Here is a 20,412-nt window from a genome sequence, read left to right as displayed (position 1 = left end):
AGCAGACTCAAGCCGGCGACTCTGAAGTGGCGTTTGTAAGCAAATAAATAAATATAAATAAAAATGTTCCTACGGCGGGATTTGAACAAGTGGGCCGCAAGGCCAGCGTTACAAATGTATGAGTTCAAGCAGCGTTTTGTTATATACTGGATGACAATTTTAAATGATATTCCCGGAGATGGTAGCCTGGTTTATCACTTGACTTGCTACTACAGGTGCCGGGTGATGACTATGATACATACAATGATAAGATACACACACAAATAGTAAGTACAGTCACAAACACATATGTATACACAAAAGAGTCATTCGTAAAGTTTCGTTAAGGCGAGTAGTTTTCCAATACACTAATCGCGATTTTGTGTTGCGTATCGCACAAATGCTGCTTTGCCACGCAGCTCCAAGCTGCGGCACAGTGACATAGCCAGCGATCATAGCTTGTTTTGGCTTTGTAGCCAAGATCTGCTAGAACTATGAGAATTCGCACTATTTATTATACAGTCTTTTCAAGCTCCAGGAACGAATGCACCGTGCAGTATTTACATGGCAGAAATCACATTGCTGTATCTTTTTTCATAATGGTTTTATTGTCCTATCCTGTTTATATCTGCAATAAAACAATAATTTCAGAGTTTAGTACCAGTTTTATCTCCCAAATTACTCCAATTCCCATGTCTTACTTATTAACAGGAGCATGTTGCCTTTTTCACTCATTCACAACCCACAGAGTTCACACAATGGGCTATTAACCATTCCAATGGTGAATGAATATGCATTCGAGAATGCCACTCCAAGCCAGAGACGGACCCGCTTTGACACTCGGAGAGCAGCCCTCTCAGCGGCACTAGATCGGCTGGACAATCGCCCTCTGAAAGAAAACAAAATTCTAGGCCACTGGCCTACCCTGACTTGAACGCGAGCCGCTGTGAGGGCGTTGCTGCGGTTTCTTAAGGAAACCGCACTGAACGACACGTTGTGACAGGCCAGTGGCTACGTTGATGTGTTGATTTCAGGCAGTGCCATTGCCATTGCCTAAAAGGGTCAAGGTGGTGAAGTGGGATTGAAGTTCTGCTGCAGGCCACACGAAGCCAAACGGAGCCGAAATAAACGAAGCTTAGACAAATCCATGTACTACCCATCATTCCCATGCTGGCTGAAGCGCCATGCGTGGCAGCTCCCATAGACACTAGCGCCAGATTTCTCTCTAGTGTACTAATATGAAGCTCTATTTATGACTTTGTAGTGTCGTTACAGACTCCCTCCTTCTCTTTCGTTATTTCGCGCCCCCTTCCCAAGTACAGGGTAGACAACCAGACATTTATCCTGCTTAACGTGCCTGTACTTCCTCTTTCTCTCTCTCTCGCACAAAAGTAGCCCGCTTCATGTGCCCACGCAGTACATACGTTCTTTAATAACCCTTCTCTCTCTCTCTCTTTGTTCGTGTTTTCAGACCCGGGCCGAGGAGGAGGATGCGAGTTCCCTCAGCGCTGGCGGGGCGTCTGGTTTCAGAAGGGCGCCCACCCGGCCATCAGCATAGAGCGCACGCAGATCACATTCAAGGGAACCTGCGTCCAAGCTGACGGAGACATGTTCCTCATCGAAGACAGGTACGGCGCTGACTCATTCGAATAGCATGCACTTAACTAGTACGACAAGTTCCGGCAGGGTGGACGACATACTGACGTAGATATGTTCATTAGATGGACTGGTACGGTATCGCCAATGGCACACGATGTTCATAACATCTTTCAGAAACGAAAGCATTTGGGGCACAAACCGAAGCGAGCAATAGAGAGCTTATTCAGACAGCGAGAAAAAGAGCACAGAGAGGGACTGAGCGCTTCGTCTATCTCTGTCCTGTTGTGCTGTTCGTCGCGCTGTCTTGTTTTCAAGGCGAGCGAAACATCTGTCATTTGAGTCTCCTGATATCGAGGGATGCATGGGGAAATTCTGCAGCAAAGTGCAAACCGAGCTTTAAAATATTTGGTTCACTGCCTCCACGAACATTTCATCTTCGTATATGAAGTGAGTGCCGTTTATTGTCTCTTCTTAGCAGATTCGTCGAATTTTCGAGCCCTCACCTCGACCGTGTAAAGCTACAATAACAAAACTGTCACAAAACCAAGCTGTCCCACAGTCGTCGCCGTTGTCCTCTCGCGATGCGTTGGGCCTAGACATCATTGGAATTCGCGAACAGCTCTTATAACGAGTTCCATCCACGAAAGGGGATGTAGTGCAGTGGGGGAGGGGAATAGAAAAGACGGGCGTCATCGGTGTCATTCCGGCGCGAGGGTGTGACGCGCGCCAGGTGCGGGGGTCGGCCGTCGCTGCGACCAAACGGCTCGGAACAATGAGCAGGAGCTGGGCACATCGGCCTCTCGATCCGTGCGACGACCTCCCGCGTTGGCTGCTCTTGGCTTCTCTCTCCTCCTATGGCTTCGGCTTCTGCCTGTGCCGAAACCAGACGTATAGTTGCGCACGAAGATGTGAAAAGAGACTGAGAGGTGGCAAAAAAAAAAAAAAAGCGAGTTCTAGGTGCCAGTGTCTGTTGTTTTCGACGATTGCGCTGGCAGCGCAATCGAAGCTCCTCTGCAAGGCCGGCAGCGCAGCGGCAGCCGCTGGAGGGCGTGTTGATTTGTTTCGGGGGAAAAAAAAATTGGGGGCAGCCGAGCGAGTGCACCAACGGCGGCTGAAATATGTGCGCGCGACGCCGTTAGCCATCCCATTGATTGGCGGCCTCCGGCTTGAGTCGAGGTAGGGGGGGGGGGGGGGTCTCGACGTCTCGTTGTCTTCCCCTCCCCTCCCACTTCCTCTCCTGCTTCCGCAGCTGTCCCTCGGTTCCGCTCTTCACGGAAGCGCGCGACAGGCCGGCCGTGATTGATTCCGCCCTTTGAGTGACGTGTTGTTCCGCGCGCCGCATGTTACGGTTTCGCGCGCAGCTTCTCGCGTGTATACGCTAAAACTGTCCATGTTTTCAGGCCCGTTTCTTTTGCCCTCGCCGGTTACGTTTCCGTTTCCGACGCTGACCGGAGTTGAATCGCTGTCTCCCGTCACTCGACTTCCTCCCGACGCCTGTGTATGTGGAAATTGCCCAGCCGACAAAACTCGACGTGGTCAGCGCACAGGAATTTCGCGCCCTGCAGGACGGCTCAAACTATGCGGAACACGAGTTTCCGCTGCAGAGCAAACTTGGCATGGTGTGGCGTGCTTTTCCCACCAACGAATGACGGAAACTATAATGGGACTCCTTCAAAGGCTGTGCAACATATTCGACTCTATGTAGGGGAAAAAGTTGGACCAGTACAGCAGTACGCCTATGAAAACTTTCGCAAGTTCGTCTCGCAACCGGCACTCTCGACGACTTTCGTCATTTGTGTTGTACCTGCAAATAGCACTTGCGTGGAATTGTTTATCATATAGAATCCCTCCCCATCGACATAATGTATTCATCCAGTAGCGTAGGCAATTTTTTTCGAGGGGAGAGGGAGGGGGATTCAACCATACTTTATGTTTGTGCGTTCATTTGTACTTGTGCATGTAGATATACACATGCCAAATTGAAAAATTTCGGCTTAGGTAGGGTAAAGTTCGAACCCCCCCCCCCCCGCCCGCCTCCCACACACACACGCCAGTGCGTCCATCGACACCTGATTTCACCAAACGTCTCCAATAATCGTTACAAAACATTTCTCCCTCTCCCTGATATTTCGCGAAATTGGAACACTGTGCACTATTTTAAATAATTACAACTTCGCAACATTCTAAAGAAAATGAGTATTTTTTTTTCAGCAAAACCAATCTTTCCCACGTTGCTAATGTTCACCACGGCGGCAATCTTTCCGCGAAGCTAACGGGGGGGGGGGGGGGGGGGACGTAATCGCCCACTTAAATTAGGTCCGCATGCAAATGCTAGAAAGCGCGCCAGGTTGACTTGAAAGCGCGGTGTTCCAACTGACGCACTCCTTTCGGGCTCACGTACGAAGTGCATTCGGGTCGGCGTCGCCACGATCTGTAGCGCCGGCCGGCGCATATAGCATTTATAAAAGCCTTGCGGGTTTACTAACAAATGTAACCACACATTACGAATATACGTATCAAAAGTCCAATTAGTCAGCGAACGATTGAAAAGCAATATCAGATTCAATACCTGTATCGAGCTAGTTAATGAAGCTTGTCAAGGTTAAGAAGCTCGGTTAGCAACAAGATTTGCGGAAAGCCGTTTATCGATTTTAGTCAAACGATTTGAGAGAAAGGCAACAGCTGAAGTTCTACCTCCAAGCGCATACAACATTTCGAGATTAGATCTCGAACGGTACTGCGACTTCTCACGTGTTTGCCTATTCGCTTCTATAGCGTGTCCTGCCGTCGACTTTCGCAAGCGCTCATCCGGAGTACGTTTTCAGATTTCTTCGATACGCAAGGTCAGTTACGAATTCAACAAACGCACGTGTCCGTGACACTTTCTTCTCTGCGATATCGGGCGCTGCGACCCATTCTGACGATTAGCCAGAGGCTTCGGCACGCTTGCAACATGATCCACGTGGACAGCTTTTCTTTTTGTTCGCAGTTGAGCACACCGGCCGATCGCGCAACTTCGGCTGTTTTTCAGGTCACGTCTCGTCCGGAGTTCGTAATGTATTCTCCGCTGGTTACACGTCCATTTCTGCGTCCAAGCATGACGAAGCTTCCTTCGACCGGCGAGTCTTAAAAGACCACCTGAGAGCGCTTCGCTCTGTTGCTCGCCGAGAACCCGCAACCACCATTCCGGCCCCTAAGTGCCGTGGAAAAACATACATTTCAAGTCTTAGTGCTGCAGCCGGATTTTTTTTTTTTTTACCTCCCTTCTGGAGCAAAACCTACGGCGTTGCCTCGGATACAAATTAGTAAATACAGCTGGGAGGAAAACGGCGCGCCGACTCGTCAGAGGCTAATGGCCCAAGAACTCGGGAGCCGGGTGAGATTAGTTCCCTAAGGCCGGCCTGAGACCGCCCTTACCTTGGATCCGAAGGCGGATCAATAGCGCGCGCGGTTGCCTCACCCGCCTTTCGGCACCGCGCCTCTCCTCAGCCGCTTTCGATCTCTCGGCTACGAGACGCCAAGGCCATTCCTTCTGGCCGGCTATTTGTAAAGCGGTGACGTTATTGGTATTGATTGTGAACATACGTGACCGAATCACCGAGCGGGTCCCCTGCTTTTCTTCGTGACGGCGAAGACGGCAGCCGGAGTTGCGCAGCTCCGTAAAGAACATCGGTTCTTGCCTGTCGTGTACCAGCGGCTACACTCTGGACAAATCGACGATAGCTGTATGGAGACGCTGTCTGTTTGCTGGATCGACGGAAAAAAAGTACGAATAAGCGAGCTGACGTAGACGGCGGAAAAGAGCTGATGCGTTTCGACTGCCTCCGAGTGAACCGAGTAAAGTCGATGATCGAGACAGCCGTACGTATTTTTATATACGTGCGTCGAGCGCGATAGAATCATGCATCAGCGAAGACAAGCAAGCCTAAACGGTTGTGCTGCTAACGGCGCAGACCGGATCACGCGTGCGGTTTCACTTGTGGGTATTCACATACTGCCGAGCACGGCGCACGCACTGACTTCGCTTTTCTATATATATATATATATATATATATATATATATATATATATATATATATATATATATATATATATATACATATATATACAGAAATGTACTTACGGTACGGAACAGCGAGACAAAGGGCCTTTAAACCACTCAGAGTTCAAAGATAAGAGAGAGAATGTCAGCACCAAGTGTTGAGCATATCAGGATTTCACGCTTTCCGGCTACACGCTGTTATCTCCACTTGCGCAGTCGAAAACGCAAAAAAAAAAAACGAAGTGAAATCATTTGATAGCGCACGATAGTCATGCGAGACGAGGCAGAACGGGCGTGTGACCGCATGGGAAAGCAGGGTAGGAAACATTTCACAACTGATATCTCTCGCATAAGGACCAATCGATATCTTATACCTTCGTGACGTCACGTGAACTGACTACTGGCGTCAGCAATTGTGCCGAAAAGACAGGAAACGCCAGGAGAGAACAACACGCTTGTTCCTGTTTTCAGAGGTTGTTTAGGGGTCCTTTAAGACACAAACCAAGAGAAGCAGGGTACATCGAACAGCGACAAATGACAAATGACTCGCGTACTGTCGGCCGCAAAAGTTTGCGGGATGTGCAGCGCGTGGCCGAGCGACGGAAAACTGCATTGCTGCGTCACCTACCGTGATGCAGCGGGTGTTGAGGCTATAGGCCGCAGCCTCCGCGATCAGATCCGGCAATGGCACGTTGTCTAAGCTCGCCGTCGCTAATCGCCGAGGCCGATAGCCGCAACACCAGCCGCATCACGGTAGGTGATGCAGCAATGCAGTTTTCCGTCGCTCGGCCACGCGCTGCACATCCCGCAAATTTTTGCGGCCGACAGTACATCCTCTCGCCAGCTTTTGTCTGAATTGCGGTTTCAGTCGCGATCTAGTTTTCGGCCTTTCACATTTTGTGCACGGCCGAAAACTACATCGGTGCAGTACGGAAAAGCTTGCGATTCATGCCAGTACAGTTCGACGCCAATTCTAGTCCTCGTCAATTCTGTGTGCACTGTGTCTACTCTTTGCGCTGAGCAGTTTAATAATGGAATACCAACTAGAGCGATCCCACACTTTACTACAGTTCGATGACTTTCAAGACTGTACGTGCCCTGTTGGAAGCCGCAATGCCCTAAACCTGATAAAGTGTTTCACGAGCGCTTAGTATGGGACTTCTATAAAGAGCTGAACCGTGAGTGAACGTACACCTGCGTAGCACTGATAAAAAACGGCCCTGCAGTGCGACCGAATACTATCCGTTGCTTCGTGCACAGTTAAAGAGAAACGGTTATTTAAAAAATGTAGCTTATCTAGGACGAAGGCATCGAGCTATTCGAGCGCATCGTCTAGTCGATGAGAAACATTAGTTTAATCTGTGCAATGGGCGTACCTAGTGTCGGCCAAATGTTGATAAGGAAACAAAGCTTAACTTGTAATGTGCTTTTGCTGTTTAAAAGAGAGTACATTCTCAGATAGTTGTTTCTAGAACGTACGCGAGTATGTGAAATAGATAGCACGCAATTAATGCATTTAACTTGCCGCCCGGTATACGAATGGGTAGAACATGAAACGAATGAGAACTATCGATATAAAGCAAAACAACGAGATTAAGAGAAATTAACTAATGCTATCGTAACATGCGTACAGCAGCGCCAGATGAGACGAACCCATAACTACTTTCGTATTTTCTTATTTTTTATCGCTGTTTTATCTGATTCAGCAGTGAGTAACTTCTGGGTTTCGCCATGCCTGTCATGTAGACGCCAGACAGAAGCCCATGTCATTGTGATCGATAACTTGTATGTCGATATCTCGTACTCGGCTACAAATAACTCTTACAAGCACTCAGCGAGCATTAACGTCTTACAAATGATTCATTGCTAATCTGCGTGCTTTTCCTTTTTTTTTCTTTGCAGGAGGGAGCGGTGTTTTCGTTGCGTTGCCATCTACGAGAAGCACGAAAATGTTCTTCAGTACAGAGAAAGTACGTTTCTATTGACTTCTTTCTAGCATGTTCGTTCAATAAGTGTGACCTATATGTCTGCCTTCTGTATGAGGATGTTGTGGGTGTCATAATGGCCACGAAACTAAACAAAAAAAAACTTTTCATTGCTTTCCTATTTCCTACACTGCAGCGTACTGTGATGAATTCGACAACTTGAAGGAAGCCTGTCACTTGCTGAACGTCGACGCGCACCTGCATTCTTTGTTCAGGGGTGAGTCGGACTTGTATACTCTTGTAATGTGCAACACTGGAAGCACTTGTTAGCCAGGCGATAAACCAGGCTACCATCTCCGTGAGTTTCATTAAAGATTATTATCTCCCTCTCTCTCTCTTGTTGGGTAGATGGCTAACTCTCTTCAACGCATTGATGGTAAACGCCGCGAATCCTGTTTTCTCGTTCTTTTCGGCATAATTTCATTACTGCCAAGTTTCCAAGTGGCAAAGCTACTACTGTGGCCATCTGCGTCAAGCACGTCGTAGCACTTTGAACCTGCGGTACATGATGCGATAAGGCAGCTAAGATAAGTGAAATGGTGGCGTAACTCGTGGCATGCTGAGTGACGCTAGCTCTCATAAACCTATGGGGGCGTAGATGAACCAGTTTGGTCTGAAATTCGCGCGCATGCCCACACGAAATCGACACGACCATACAAAGGGTCGGGGTGCACTGGCGAAAACATGCCACCAATGGATAAATGTTAGAACAATAGGACTATTTTCATCAGTTAACAAGATGGCGCAGTTATACCACAGCAGCCCGCACAAGCAGGTTATGACTCTACTCTGCAAGCGTTGAAGCACGTGCACCATTTCATGTTGAGCCCGTGCTGATGAATGTGAAACTCGGACTCAGATCGGGTCGTGAGTCTGAGTGAGTTCGGGTGAGTAATATTTTGGTGAGCTTGAGTCCGAGTGGGTACGGCTGAGCAAAATTTTAGTGAGTCTGTGTACGAGTGAGTCCAGTTGAGGAAAATATTTGTGAGTCTGAGTCCGAGTGAGCCCTAAGCACAAAAGATATTTCTTGAGTGAGTCTGAGTGAGCTCCGCCTTCCATTGCCGACCTATGGTCCTATATACTCATCTTCAGCATTGCTATCAGTCTTATATCGGTTTCCCTTTGCTCAAGTCTATTTACACATACGTCAACGCACGAGTGTTCATTCGCCACCTCAATATTTATTGATCATAGGCGTGAGTACGGGGGGTGGGATGCCATGACTTCCCCCCGCAAGCTCTTTCACACGACGTTCTTGGTAAAATATCTCGTGTGAGTCGCTTATTTCATCAAACTGTCCTTACTGGAATGATACCGCTTATAACGCGTATTTGAAGGTACAAGATCAAAAGGCGTATCGTAGAGCACCGATGATGTGAGATATTGGCGTTAAAGATCATTGGCACCATGACTGAAAAAGGTAATTTTACACTAACATACTCGTGAGTCGACTCACTCAGGCTCACTCATACTCAGGTGAAGCCGTGAGTCTGAGTGAGTCCAGATGAGTCATATGTTGGTGAGCTTGAGTCCGAGTGAGTCCGGTTGAGAAAACGTTCAATGAGTCTGAGTGAGTCCGGCTGAGGAAAATTTTGGTGAGTCTGAGTTTGAGTGAGTATCAGTGAGCTCCATTTTTTTTGTCGACCTATAGTTGCGACACATGAAGTCGCACGCGTTTTAAAGCACGGATCACGCTCTTTGTTTTGCCGGTGTTTAGTTCTCCGGAAGGAAGACGAAGGGTTCAATTCACACCGGCGACTCGTAGAATTCGCGCGACCAAGTTGGCCGCATATAATCTCTAGTGATGGCTTCAGTCAAAACGCAAGGGTATCTTCGGGCAGTCAATCTCGCGATCCTCAATTTTTCAGTCGCGAGGCTGCGGTAATTAAAGTCACAAACAATCAGACGCGCAGGAACACCACGTCTGCTCATTTTACGAGGCGATGCGGGTGCAAGCAGACATAAACGGCGCCAATGGCGACAACATGGGCGTCAGCAGGGGGCGGGGGTGCAGAAGGAGACGACCCCCCCCCCCCCATCACACACACCCTTAAAACCCGGCTGTGCACACCCCAGGACACAGTCCTGTCAAACGTCCATGGGCGAGACATATCGATTTGGCGATGGCGGTCACCATGAATCGCTTCGTGGTCGCCAGTCGCCACCCGGTCGCACGACCTCTGAGTCGCGAGTTCCCTCAAAGCCGCGAACTTTTTCCCTCAGTGGAAGCGTCTCCGGTGGCGTGTCCTTTCCGGGGCCCCCTGACGTTCACGTACAACCGTGGCCATGGCGAGTGCCGGCATCCAGTGTCCACGGTGGACTCCTGCTCCGCCGACTGGCGCATACTCTTCAGGTTCCAGGCCTGCGCCGACGTCCACGGTACTGAGAGCAGCGGTACGTGACGAAGCCGAGACCGGTGTGCTATGTCTTTCAAGTGTATTTATGATCGAGACAATACACGCAGATGCCAGTTCCTTCAGATTTTGATTTTATTATATAACGTGCATTTAGTCTGTCATGTATTTTATGTGTACCGTACAAATAATTTAGTATTGCTCACATATTTGTTGTGCGCATGAATTTTTCGGTGTTTATCGTACTAAAATGTGTACCCCACCCCCTGCGAAATCGTAAACTTGCGTACAGCGCAAAGACAAAGGCAAAAGGACAGAAAGAACGGCAACGACGCCGTTTTCCGTCTGTCGACAAAGACTACAGCACGTAGGAATGGAACAGCCTCGACAGACGACCACTTACAATTAGCAAAGTGCTTAGACCGTGCCACATCTTGATAATCAGAGACGCGCAGTGAGCGCTCTTCGTGAATTCTTAATGGACACAATCTTAATGAACTGTTTATAGCTGTCATTATTACTCCCTTTCATAGTATTGAGTTATTAATGAACATATCGCAGTCACGATATATGTAAGTGCATAGAAAACTATATGTACGGACTCTATCCGCGGTGTGACCGCACTGAATATACTGGACTACGCCCTTAGATTCTGCTCATTCTTTCTACGCCACATAATGTATATGTACATAGTGCTTCTGATCATTTCTCTCTTATTATTTTATTCGTTCTATTTTTTTCTCATTTTTGTGTCATGTTGATTGGATAGCCAGCTCTAACGTGCCCTACCGTCCATGTTTTTTTTTTTTTCATATATAAATAAAAAGACACTACAGAAAATAGAAAAATTCACCCACTACTCGGACAATCTCCTGCACTGGGTATGTACCATGGCATTGCTCAAATTCCTAAGGACAACAGACTTACACGAGCGGCTGTAGACTTTTTAATGATGCCGCATACCGTACAAGACTGCCGCTCTGCGCTGTGACGTTATGTGTGTGCGTGTGTGTTCCCCTCTATTTCTCTCTTTCTTTACTCTTCTTTCAATCTCCCCCATCCCTTCCCCCTGTACAGGGTAGCATACCGGTTATGCCAAACTGGTTAACATCCCTGTCTTTCCTCTCTCCCGTTTTCCTTCCTTCCTTCAGACAACAACGACAACAACAACAACAAAGACGCAGTTGTCATTTGTTCTGTCCTTTCGTCTTTGTCTGCGCTGTACGCAAATTTACAAGGGAATACCAACTAACCCGCATGCAAAACGCTGCTTCAGAAATTGTCAAAACGTTGGATCCAGTGACATGCCCTATCCAACAACGTCTCATCACATCAGGCTATGAAAAATATCGAGTGATAATGCGCATTTGACGTTGACTGTTTTACCTCTGCGTAAAGTAAGCAATGGTTTGCAGTGGAAGAGCTGACATGCCTGGCGACGTGGAAGGAAGGCTCGGCCTACTACCTCGTCGGCAAGATGGTCCAGAGGAAACTACACGCGTTGCCTTACTCGGACGGCGACAGCTACCGCTGCTTTGTGAGTCTATCGGCTACACGCTGCTTTATAGTATGTCCATAAATGTTTACCCTGATTTTAAGATTAGGTATTAATATACTTATTACGGTAACGTTTGTTATTTTATTACAGGTCTACTAGGGAACCCATGATGTTTCTGTACAGTTGTGGTGTGGGTTAATGTGTGAACGAGTGATTTGCCCATTTTTCTTCTTTGAAAGCAATGTGAGTGGATGCGTTTACCTAGACGTGTTGGTGAATTATGCCGTTCCCTAGCTATAGGTTATGCAAGACACTATGATCTTTGAGCAACACGGCGCCCCCTCTCGTTGGGCTCTAAAGGCCTGTGATTTTCCTCATGAAACCTTCCCCAACAGGTGCATTGGAAGAGACGGCTCAATTCCATAGTCTGCGAGATCATCTGACATTACCGCCATAGACTGCTTTCTTTGGGCGTATGTTAAATATATTGTATACAAAAACAGCAGTTCCTGGTATTGTGACATTGCAACAATGCATGCAGAGATGCCATTGGGACGATCACACCAGGCATGTTGCAGGATGTGTGGCAAGAAACTGAATACTGGCTTGATATTTTCCATGCTACCAGGGGCGCACATGTTGAAGTGATTTAAATGTTGAAGTGTATTACCTGTATTAAATGTTTACGTAAGGCTCAAAACTTAATGAGCAGAGGCACATGTGGTGTAACGCATGTTTTATTTGCTCTATTCAATTAAGAGTTATGCTGTTTTGTTATCAAGGCAAACATTTGTGAACATACTGTACATCCGCTCGCGCAGTACCAAACCCATTACACGTGACGAAGCCAGTTGATCGCGCGCGACAGCCAAGCCTGAACGACAAGAAAGAACGAGCGCGGTACTCCACGACAAAGCGCGGTAGCGGACAAATCAAAGGCGACATTCCACGAATATGGACCAATCGGAAGCTCCCATCCTAATGGCGTCACGTCAATCACCCTGTTGACGTCACGAAATGCGACGGAAAGACCGAAAACGCCGAGATAAAAGATATATGATCACCTTGATTGACTTCAAGTGTAAGCAGCTCTGCATTGAAAAATAAAGAAATAAAGAGTTATCAGAATCAGACACATTTACCGAAAGGCAATCATAATTTGAAACTTAACCGCCTATTGCAACGCGAATTCTACTTAAAACAGTCATTATTATCACGCGCAATGCTCGTTGATGTCGACGCCTCATGCTGCCTGAGGCGAAATCAGGCTCCGAATGGCGCATAGCCTAGAACTGCTGCGCTCGCCTTAGGCAGCTATTTCAGCACTGAAAAATCCTAAAATATATCTGCCTCTAGGTTCTAAATTCTTCGTCATACGCAATTTAAGCTATAAGACCTCGGCGAAAGGTATACAGAACTACAACTTTAAAACAACACACACTCTATGTTCCACTATTACACAACGCCATCAGAGCTGAAATTTTGGCCTTAATAAAACACGACTGTTACGTATCAGTAAAACGCTCTCATCCGATTTGTCGGCAGTCCATCTCCGATTCGAGTCGGCGCTACGCTTTCGTAATAATCTATAATCCGCTACAGTTGTCGCTGCGAAGATTACATTGAAGTAAGCCGAGAAATCCGCATCATCTGCCCTTGCCTTCGGAATTCCGAAAATAGCCGACCGCTTTCCCTTAAGCTACGTTAGCCATTTGGCCAGAAATTGCATTTCATAAAGTGAAGTGGGAGCATGGAAATTCCGCCGGGATTACTCTTTTTCACCCAGTTTGACTCGCCTACACAAAGACCAGCTCAAATCAGCCAATACGCTGCTGACGACGTCTGCATTCCCGATACTGTTGAATGCGCGTTTATTGTTTAATGGTTTCCGCAATAAGGCAGCTTTATTGAAAAAAAAGTCACAGTTTCGCCGCAAAAGCGAAGCATTGAATGTGATAGCAACAGATTGAAAGGTCATACAAAGTAAGGACAGCAGCTCACTCCTCTAGCAACCACGGCTGCTGCAGCCAGCGAAGTGACTTTCGTGCGGTCTGTGGCTTCAGCGCAAACTTTGGGATAAAAGTACGACATGTAAGAAGCTACAGGAGCCAACTGTTCGGACGCCCAGACAAGCTCATTGTCAATTTAGGTAAAATCAGCGCAGGTAAAACCAGTGCAACGCCGCACCACAGTTTCCATGTACTTCGATGAATCTCGTCGGATTGGCCGACTAGGCATCGAAGGCAGTACGCAGTGACAGATGGAATAAGTTTTCCAGAAGCTCACAATGTGAAACAAGGCTCATAAAAGAAAAAAAAAAATCATCCAGCCGCATGTAGCACGAAACCCACTCTACAAAAAAAAAAAAAAAAAGACACACGGAGAGTTTTTCGGAAAGAAAGCTTCCAAGGTTAAGAAAAATTGTTCACGGTTGGTAAAAAATTCGGGACCAGGTCGAAGCTTCTTCAGTTGCGAATATTTATGAGAAAGTCCTATGGGCTATCTTTTTAGGTTTCGCGTTACACACGGGTCGATTACAATATTCGCCTATCATTCGGAGCTATAGATTTATCGTAGGAGTGCTGATCGCACTTTGCCATGAGCTTTTTAAGCAACGATGAGGCTACGCTAATGTCGCACGAAATGACTAGACGGTCTGCATTTTTACTGCGAAAATTGATGCAGTTGCAGTTCCTCAGAAAGAAAAAAAATACAATAGTCAGAGATGGAAAATGAAAACAACTGGACAGTAAAGGCGCTTGCAACGTGGAAGGATAAACGAAGAAATGCAAGAGACCGACCGACCGACAGACCAGAAAGGTGCTTTTTTTTAGAGTCCCTTTAACTTTTTTTTAGTGTCCCACAAACTAATAACGCGCTGGAGCTGCGTCTCACGCATCATTTGCCCGCATACCTATGCCTAAGCCACATCATAAAATTGGCGGCGGTAGCGTAGCGAATCGGCGCATGCACTCTAGTGAGTACCGAATCGACACCAAGAACACCGAGTGCTTCAAAACGAATGCGGAGCTAGATTTGAAAATCCCGACGACACGTTCAGAAGGAGGAGCTGCGGTACAAAAGCAACGAAGTGCTCGTTCGAGCCATATGTAACAAATTGTCCGTTTAGCGCGGAGGTTTCAGCGCCGTCTCAAAAGTGGCCACAAATCGCCCACTTCCGCCCGCCAAGACTATAGCGTCGTCAAGAAAACAGCGCGCCATGAAACGACGCGTGTGTCGCGTCCCCCTCTCCTTGCTCGTCTGCAGCGAAGAGTGTGTGTATATATATATATATATATATATATATATATATATATATATATATATATATATATATAGTGGTTCAAAATAGAGGAAATGACGCTTATTTCTACAGCCTGTCAGGAAGCACTGCAGGCATCTATAGCCAGTCCCAGCCGAGGTAATTCGTGAAAAAGCAGACTTGAAATGGCGCTTCAGAGTAGGAAGGGTAAGAAAGAGAGGGTTTCGAATTTCCTGCCGCGCGTGGGAGGAGAGCCTCCTGGAAGCTGATTTGAGAAAAGGCATTTCATAAGAGAGAGAGAGAGGGAGGGGGGGGGGGGGGCAGGCAGCAGTCGGCATCAGACACGGCGCGGCAGCTGATGGAGATTTGATGCGAGCCTGATTGCTTTCATTCCTTCCTACTCCGGGGGACCACATGTGAAAGAGAGTCGCTCCTCTTGGTTTTAAATTGAAATGGGAATCGGATAGTCCGCCCCCCACCAGCCGCGGCGGAGGTTCGGTTTCGTGCGCGCCGCGACAGCCAAAATACCCGCGCGTGCCGTGGCATTTTCTCTGCCGAACCACTCGCAGCGGCCTCGGTTGACGGCGAAACAAAGTACGACTCCGGCTTTTGTTAAAGCACCGTTCAATGCGCCGTGCATGCTGCACTCGAAATGCTGCTTCAAGTATACTATTTGCCATAGCAAATACAACCCACGTGTTTGTATCATTCTGCCATCCTAGGCTGGAGCGCACGCGGAAGGTTTTTCATTTCGTGCCGTGTAGATTTCGGACGACCTCAGCACACAAAGGTCGCGTAGCTATGACAACAATTGTGATTTTGGACATGGTGCGCCAGGATATTCGGTAACCAGCGAAGAGACACTTAATGTTGATGTCGCTTTATAGTGACGCACTGCGACATACGAAATATTAAAGTCGAAGTGATCGCAAAAAAATAATAAATAAATAAAAATAAATAAAAATGCGTCACATCCCATGATCTGTGGAAGTCGATTTAATGCGAAACAGTAAGCAAGGAGCTGCATACACCGCACTGTTTGATCTTGAGATAAATCAAGGCATTCAAGTCATGACATGTCTTTCACTATCGCACTCGTTTGTAATGCATGCATGCGCGTATAATGTGGCATATAATACGCTAATGAAACGTATACTCGGTATATATAACGCATGGCGTGTCATTTATGTTCGTCATACACTCATATCATGCCATACCAATTTTCATATATATCCAATTAACGAAACGTCCACGAGAGCACTAGGTCGTGGGCGGTATAGGTAAATAGGTAGATATGCTGAAAGTGGCTGCAGTTCGCTGAGAAACGTTTCGCATTTGAGAAGAAAAAGAACACTATGGAAAATTATGTGCATGTTATACGTTATATAATCAATTGTTGTATATATTAAACAAGCGTGTATGTGTGTGCGCCTGTGTGCGTGTGCGTGTTGAAAAGAAGAAAACGTGCAACGCGTTGATATACGTACGAGTACACGCAGAATGAGAGCGCTTTGTTCAGAGTTATGACAAGAGAAAGCTAGCAATGGAAGATCAGTTAAGCCTGCCCAGGGCATGGACTGCGTCTTTTATATTTCTGAAAGGACTCCTGCGTCGCCGAGGCGCCGCTGCGAAAATGGTGACTCCAGCGCCGCCGTGGCAGCGATGGTCGAGATGAGGAAGCACAAACTCAAGCTGTGAGCTGGCGAAACTGCTTGGGCCAGTATATGGATACACAGCTTTTGGTTGCATTGTGCCACGGTTTCCAGAGTACTAGAGAGAGAGAGAGAGAAAGACGAAGGAACGGCAGGGAGGCTAATCATGTACGCGATTTGCTACCCTACGCGAGGGGAGAGGGAAGGGGAGGAAAATAGAGAAAGCAAGGAGGAAAGAGAGAAACAAGTGATACGCACACGCACATATCAGCGTTCACCGCCCATACCTAAACAGCCACAACCAAGAAATATTTGAGCCCAGTTTCTCTACCATTGGCTTAAGACAGACTGCAATCCAAGATGTTAAAAAAGGCTTGCAGGCACTGGCTCCAAGGAACCTAGAACTTGAAGGGCGCATTGAGCTGATGGAGTTGTGATTCTGTTGAGGAATCAGAGATCTCAACACAGCGAGAACTTGTAGCTCTTCGACGTGAAAATCATTATTAGAAGGTAAAGTATTTTGCTGTGCATTCTGCGCCGGCTCTAATCAGGTACATGAATTAAGTGGATGAAACTCAGCAAGGCAAACTAGACATAGTTCGCCATAAGCTCCGCGTGGAACGGTCTTTTAATTGCGCTTAAATTTTACATGCTATCAAAGCGACGATAAAATTCAACTAGCTAGTGCAAACGATCGTGGTATGCGGAGCTAGTACACTTAATTGGGAAGCCCTTCGCATCTTCCGTCACAATCTCGCATTAGCACGCACTCGCTTTCTATGCATGCGACCGGCTTTTCAGCGCATTTGCGGGTCTTAAGTTTACTGCGCTCTTTCATAGTGTACGTTAGCCAACTTGACAAACTTGACAGCGAACTAGTTGGTTTACGTTCGTTATGAAAGGGCTCGTTGCATTCAATTTGTGTCTCAGCGCGGTCCGCGTATAACTCGTGGAAATGCACGAGCTTGTTCCACAGAAAAGTGTTCGATAACATCCTTTTCAAGAGCCTCCCGCCGCCACCCTACAATAAACGGAGCTTGATTAATTAGTCTAACCGTTCGCGACAGCGGGCTTGCCCAATGTAGAGGCCCGGAGGATCAAACATAAGGCTTGAGCCGCTCTTGCTCACGATAACTTACGACAGACCAGTAGCACAGATGCTCCGTGTGTCCTGTCTTCTTTTTTTTTTTGCGCTGTTTCATTTTTCCCAAGTACGAACCAACTCGCCCAAGCATTCGTTTTAACAGTAGCGTTGATGACGACGTTTCGTCGCAGCACTCGCTGTATTTTTTCTATGAGTCACACGAATGAGCCGATCGGCTACTTGCAACGGTTTGCATGGCGCCTTAGGCAGTGGCGCAGCCAGAAATATTAAATATTTATCGTGGGAGGGGGGAGAAGGGTCAACCAGCCTTTATGTATGTTCGTGCTGTGTTTGTACGTATATATATGCGCATGCGAAATGGAAAAACTACGGGGGTGTTTTAACCCCTCCTGGCTAGGGCAGTGGTCTTAGATCAGCGGAGAGGAATTCACAGCTCTTTTTGCCGACTGTGAAATGCGAGAAACACACCCAACACGCGCCATAACCAAACTGAAACAACTGCTTCGCATCCGATTGCAGCACAGCCAGCTGATGTAGGTATCCGGAGTTGCTCGATTTGAACTTTCTCTTGTCGACAGGCGGCGCCACACTTTTGCGAAACTCCAGCGCCAAATACATATATGGGTGGAACTTGCGCTCCTAGAAGATCGTTACCTGGTCTCGCAATGTTCCACAACTCCGGGTGTGCACTCCAGGACAACGACTCTATTGAATAGTTGTCACGCACGGAATGGTTAAGCGATATCGCCAATATGCACGCCTACACCTTTGGTAAGACCGCCCCGCACTGACCAGTGTTCATATGACACTGAATTAAAGGTAGACCAATTTGCTGAGCTATCAATATCATTGGCCTCGATGTAAAAGACGACGACGACAACAGAGCCTCAACTTGTGTTAGACTACCCGTTTCTTGGCCAATCCCCCGAAGTGGGTGTCGGCCAATCACGCAGGATTTCAACTTCATATTCGACTTTTCGTTTCAAGCTTTAGAAGTGCACATATCCCATCGCTATGTGTGAGAAGACAATTACAATGTCTGCTACATCTCTACGCCCACTGATATGCCTTTAGATTAAGGCAAAAAATGACAGATCATGTCTTGAAGCAATAACAAGGCGTTAACCAACAACTCAGACCACTGTGTCCTCGATCGTGTGATAGAATTTCGAAGCTGGTGACCTCCACAACCAACAATCTCCGTCGTTTCCCGCAGGTGTACGAGCACGTGGGCCACCAGAACTCGTTCCGGGTGTCGCAGTCGCCTGATGCAACCTGCGACGGCCTCGTATCCGCCTCTGAGGGCTCACGCATCATGACGCTCACCAAGAGTAAGCTAGCGTCCGCCATTAACGATGATTTGCCCAGTATGTCAGCCGGTACAGTCCGTTTAACAGTGAACAGTGCACCCATCGTTTAAGAATTCAGGAGCCCTTGCTCTACCGAGAAAATGGGGGCAAGCGAAGGTTGGCTTGTGCATGACTTACCTACTACTTTTCCTTCCTTCCTTCCTTCCTTCCTTCCTTCCTTCCTTCCTCCCTCCCTCCCTCCCTCCCTCCCTCCCTCCCTCCCTCCCTCCCTTCCTTCCTTCCTTCCTTCCTTCCTTCCTTCCTTCCTTGTTTCTTTGTTTCTTTGTTTCTTTCTTTCTCATAGCGCAATGCTCCCTTCTTACTGTTTCGTTCCTTTATGCCGGGAATCGGACATATATCCACGTGCTTAGCAGCGTAACACTACACTTGCTACAGCCAACAACAACGATCATGCGTTCATATCCAGGCAGCAATGAAATGTGACAGCGTGAAAATCAAGTGACCTCGATAAAAAATCTGATTGCCATATCATAACGGCTGATGGCCGACAAGCCCACGATCGAGAGAGCATCTATTACCGAAAAACGGCGCATACAAATGCACCTGTGACCGGTGCACCTTCGAGAGCTGCATTTCTGCACGCTCGCCGGCGCCGGCTTTTACGCGTACATCGCCACCGCCTACAGGGAAATATGTAGCTAATAACAAGCTTAGCTTGAACATTTTTGTAGGCAATTGCTATAGTCATAATGACATTGTGTCGCCTTCATAAACTTTTATCATTTTTCATCCTTCTGTACATCTTTTCCCTTTCCCAAGGGCGGTAATTCGGGCCAGTTGGTTGTTCATGATCGTAAAAAAACAGTGCAAAAGTAACGCACGAACGCAGAGAGACAAAAAAAAAATGGAAGTCAGCGCTCGTTTGTCTCTGCATTCGTGTGTTGTTTTAGCGCTGTCTGTTACGACCCTTTACCAAGCGAAGGGCAGCCAACTCCAGATCTCCTCTGGTTAACCTCTCCGTTATGATTTCTGCTTTTGCCAGGCCGGCAGCCGAGCGCGGGTTGCCACTTCCCGCCGTGGAGCGCGTCGGGTTCTCGTCGCTGGCACAGCCTGGACGGCCGGCGCAGCTTCGTGTTCGGCTCGCGCCAGATGCGCGTCCATCGGGCGCAGCACTCCTCGGGCGAGACGCAGCAGCCCGAACTGCGCGTCACGTGCATCCAGGAGCTGGCACAGGGCACCAACGCCAGCACCCTCATTGGCTACAGCACATCCGGATGGTACGATGCCGTCCACACTCTCGGCTTCTAAATATATGCGTAGTGCATGGTGATGTAACTGCCTGATATGTGCCGGAAAACCTTCGTCGTTTTGGTTGGTGGAAGTCGCAGACGTGCAGAGCGGACGTCCGCTCCGCACGTTGCTTCCATCTTCTATTTTCTCGACTTTTTCCCTCTGGCGATGCACCTGCTTCCTTGTGGTACGTAGAAGATAGCACCGCCTTTCTTTTCCATCAAATGATTACCCTATCAGTCGCCCTGCACTGAGGGTGCAAACACTAAAAAAAGTGCTTTAATTGATTTCAATGTGATTTCAAGGTTATAGCTGGTAAAATTCAATCACTCATAG

The 20,412-nt window shown here is 47.6% G+C and overlaps 1 protein-coding gene across 1 annotated transcript in view; it reads left to right on the top strand.

Annotated features, from left to right (window-relative positions):
* Positions 1-20,412, top strand: part of LOC119404552 (uncharacterized) — a 110,575-nt gene that overhangs the window by 77,492 nt on the left and 12,671 nt on the right. Inside the window, exons 2-8 of the mRNA XM_037671094.2 lie at positions 1,451-1,607; positions 7,523-7,590; positions 7,742-7,822; positions 9,829-9,999; positions 11,375-11,496; positions 18,693-18,807; positions 19,829-20,063. Coding sequence (XP_037527022.1) covers positions 1,451-1,607; positions 7,523-7,590; positions 7,742-7,822; positions 9,829-9,999; positions 11,375-11,496; positions 18,693-18,807; positions 19,829-20,063 — 949 coding nt within the window. The remainder of the gene's footprint in view (positions 1-1,450; positions 1,608-7,522; positions 7,591-7,741; positions 7,823-9,828; positions 10,000-11,374; positions 11,497-18,692; positions 18,808-19,828; positions 20,064-20,412) is intronic.

This window comes from Rhipicephalus sanguineus, chromosome 9, assembly GCF_013339695.2.
Source record: "Rhipicephalus sanguineus isolate Rsan-2018 chromosome 9, BIME_Rsan_1.4, whole genome shotgun sequence".
NCBI classification, from domain to species: domain Eukaryota; kingdom Metazoa; phylum Arthropoda; class Arachnida; order Ixodida; family Ixodidae; genus Rhipicephalus; species Rhipicephalus sanguineus.
The sequence above is the reverse complement of the archived record's forward strand: the minus strand, read 5'-3'. Positions and strand labels throughout refer to the sequence as shown.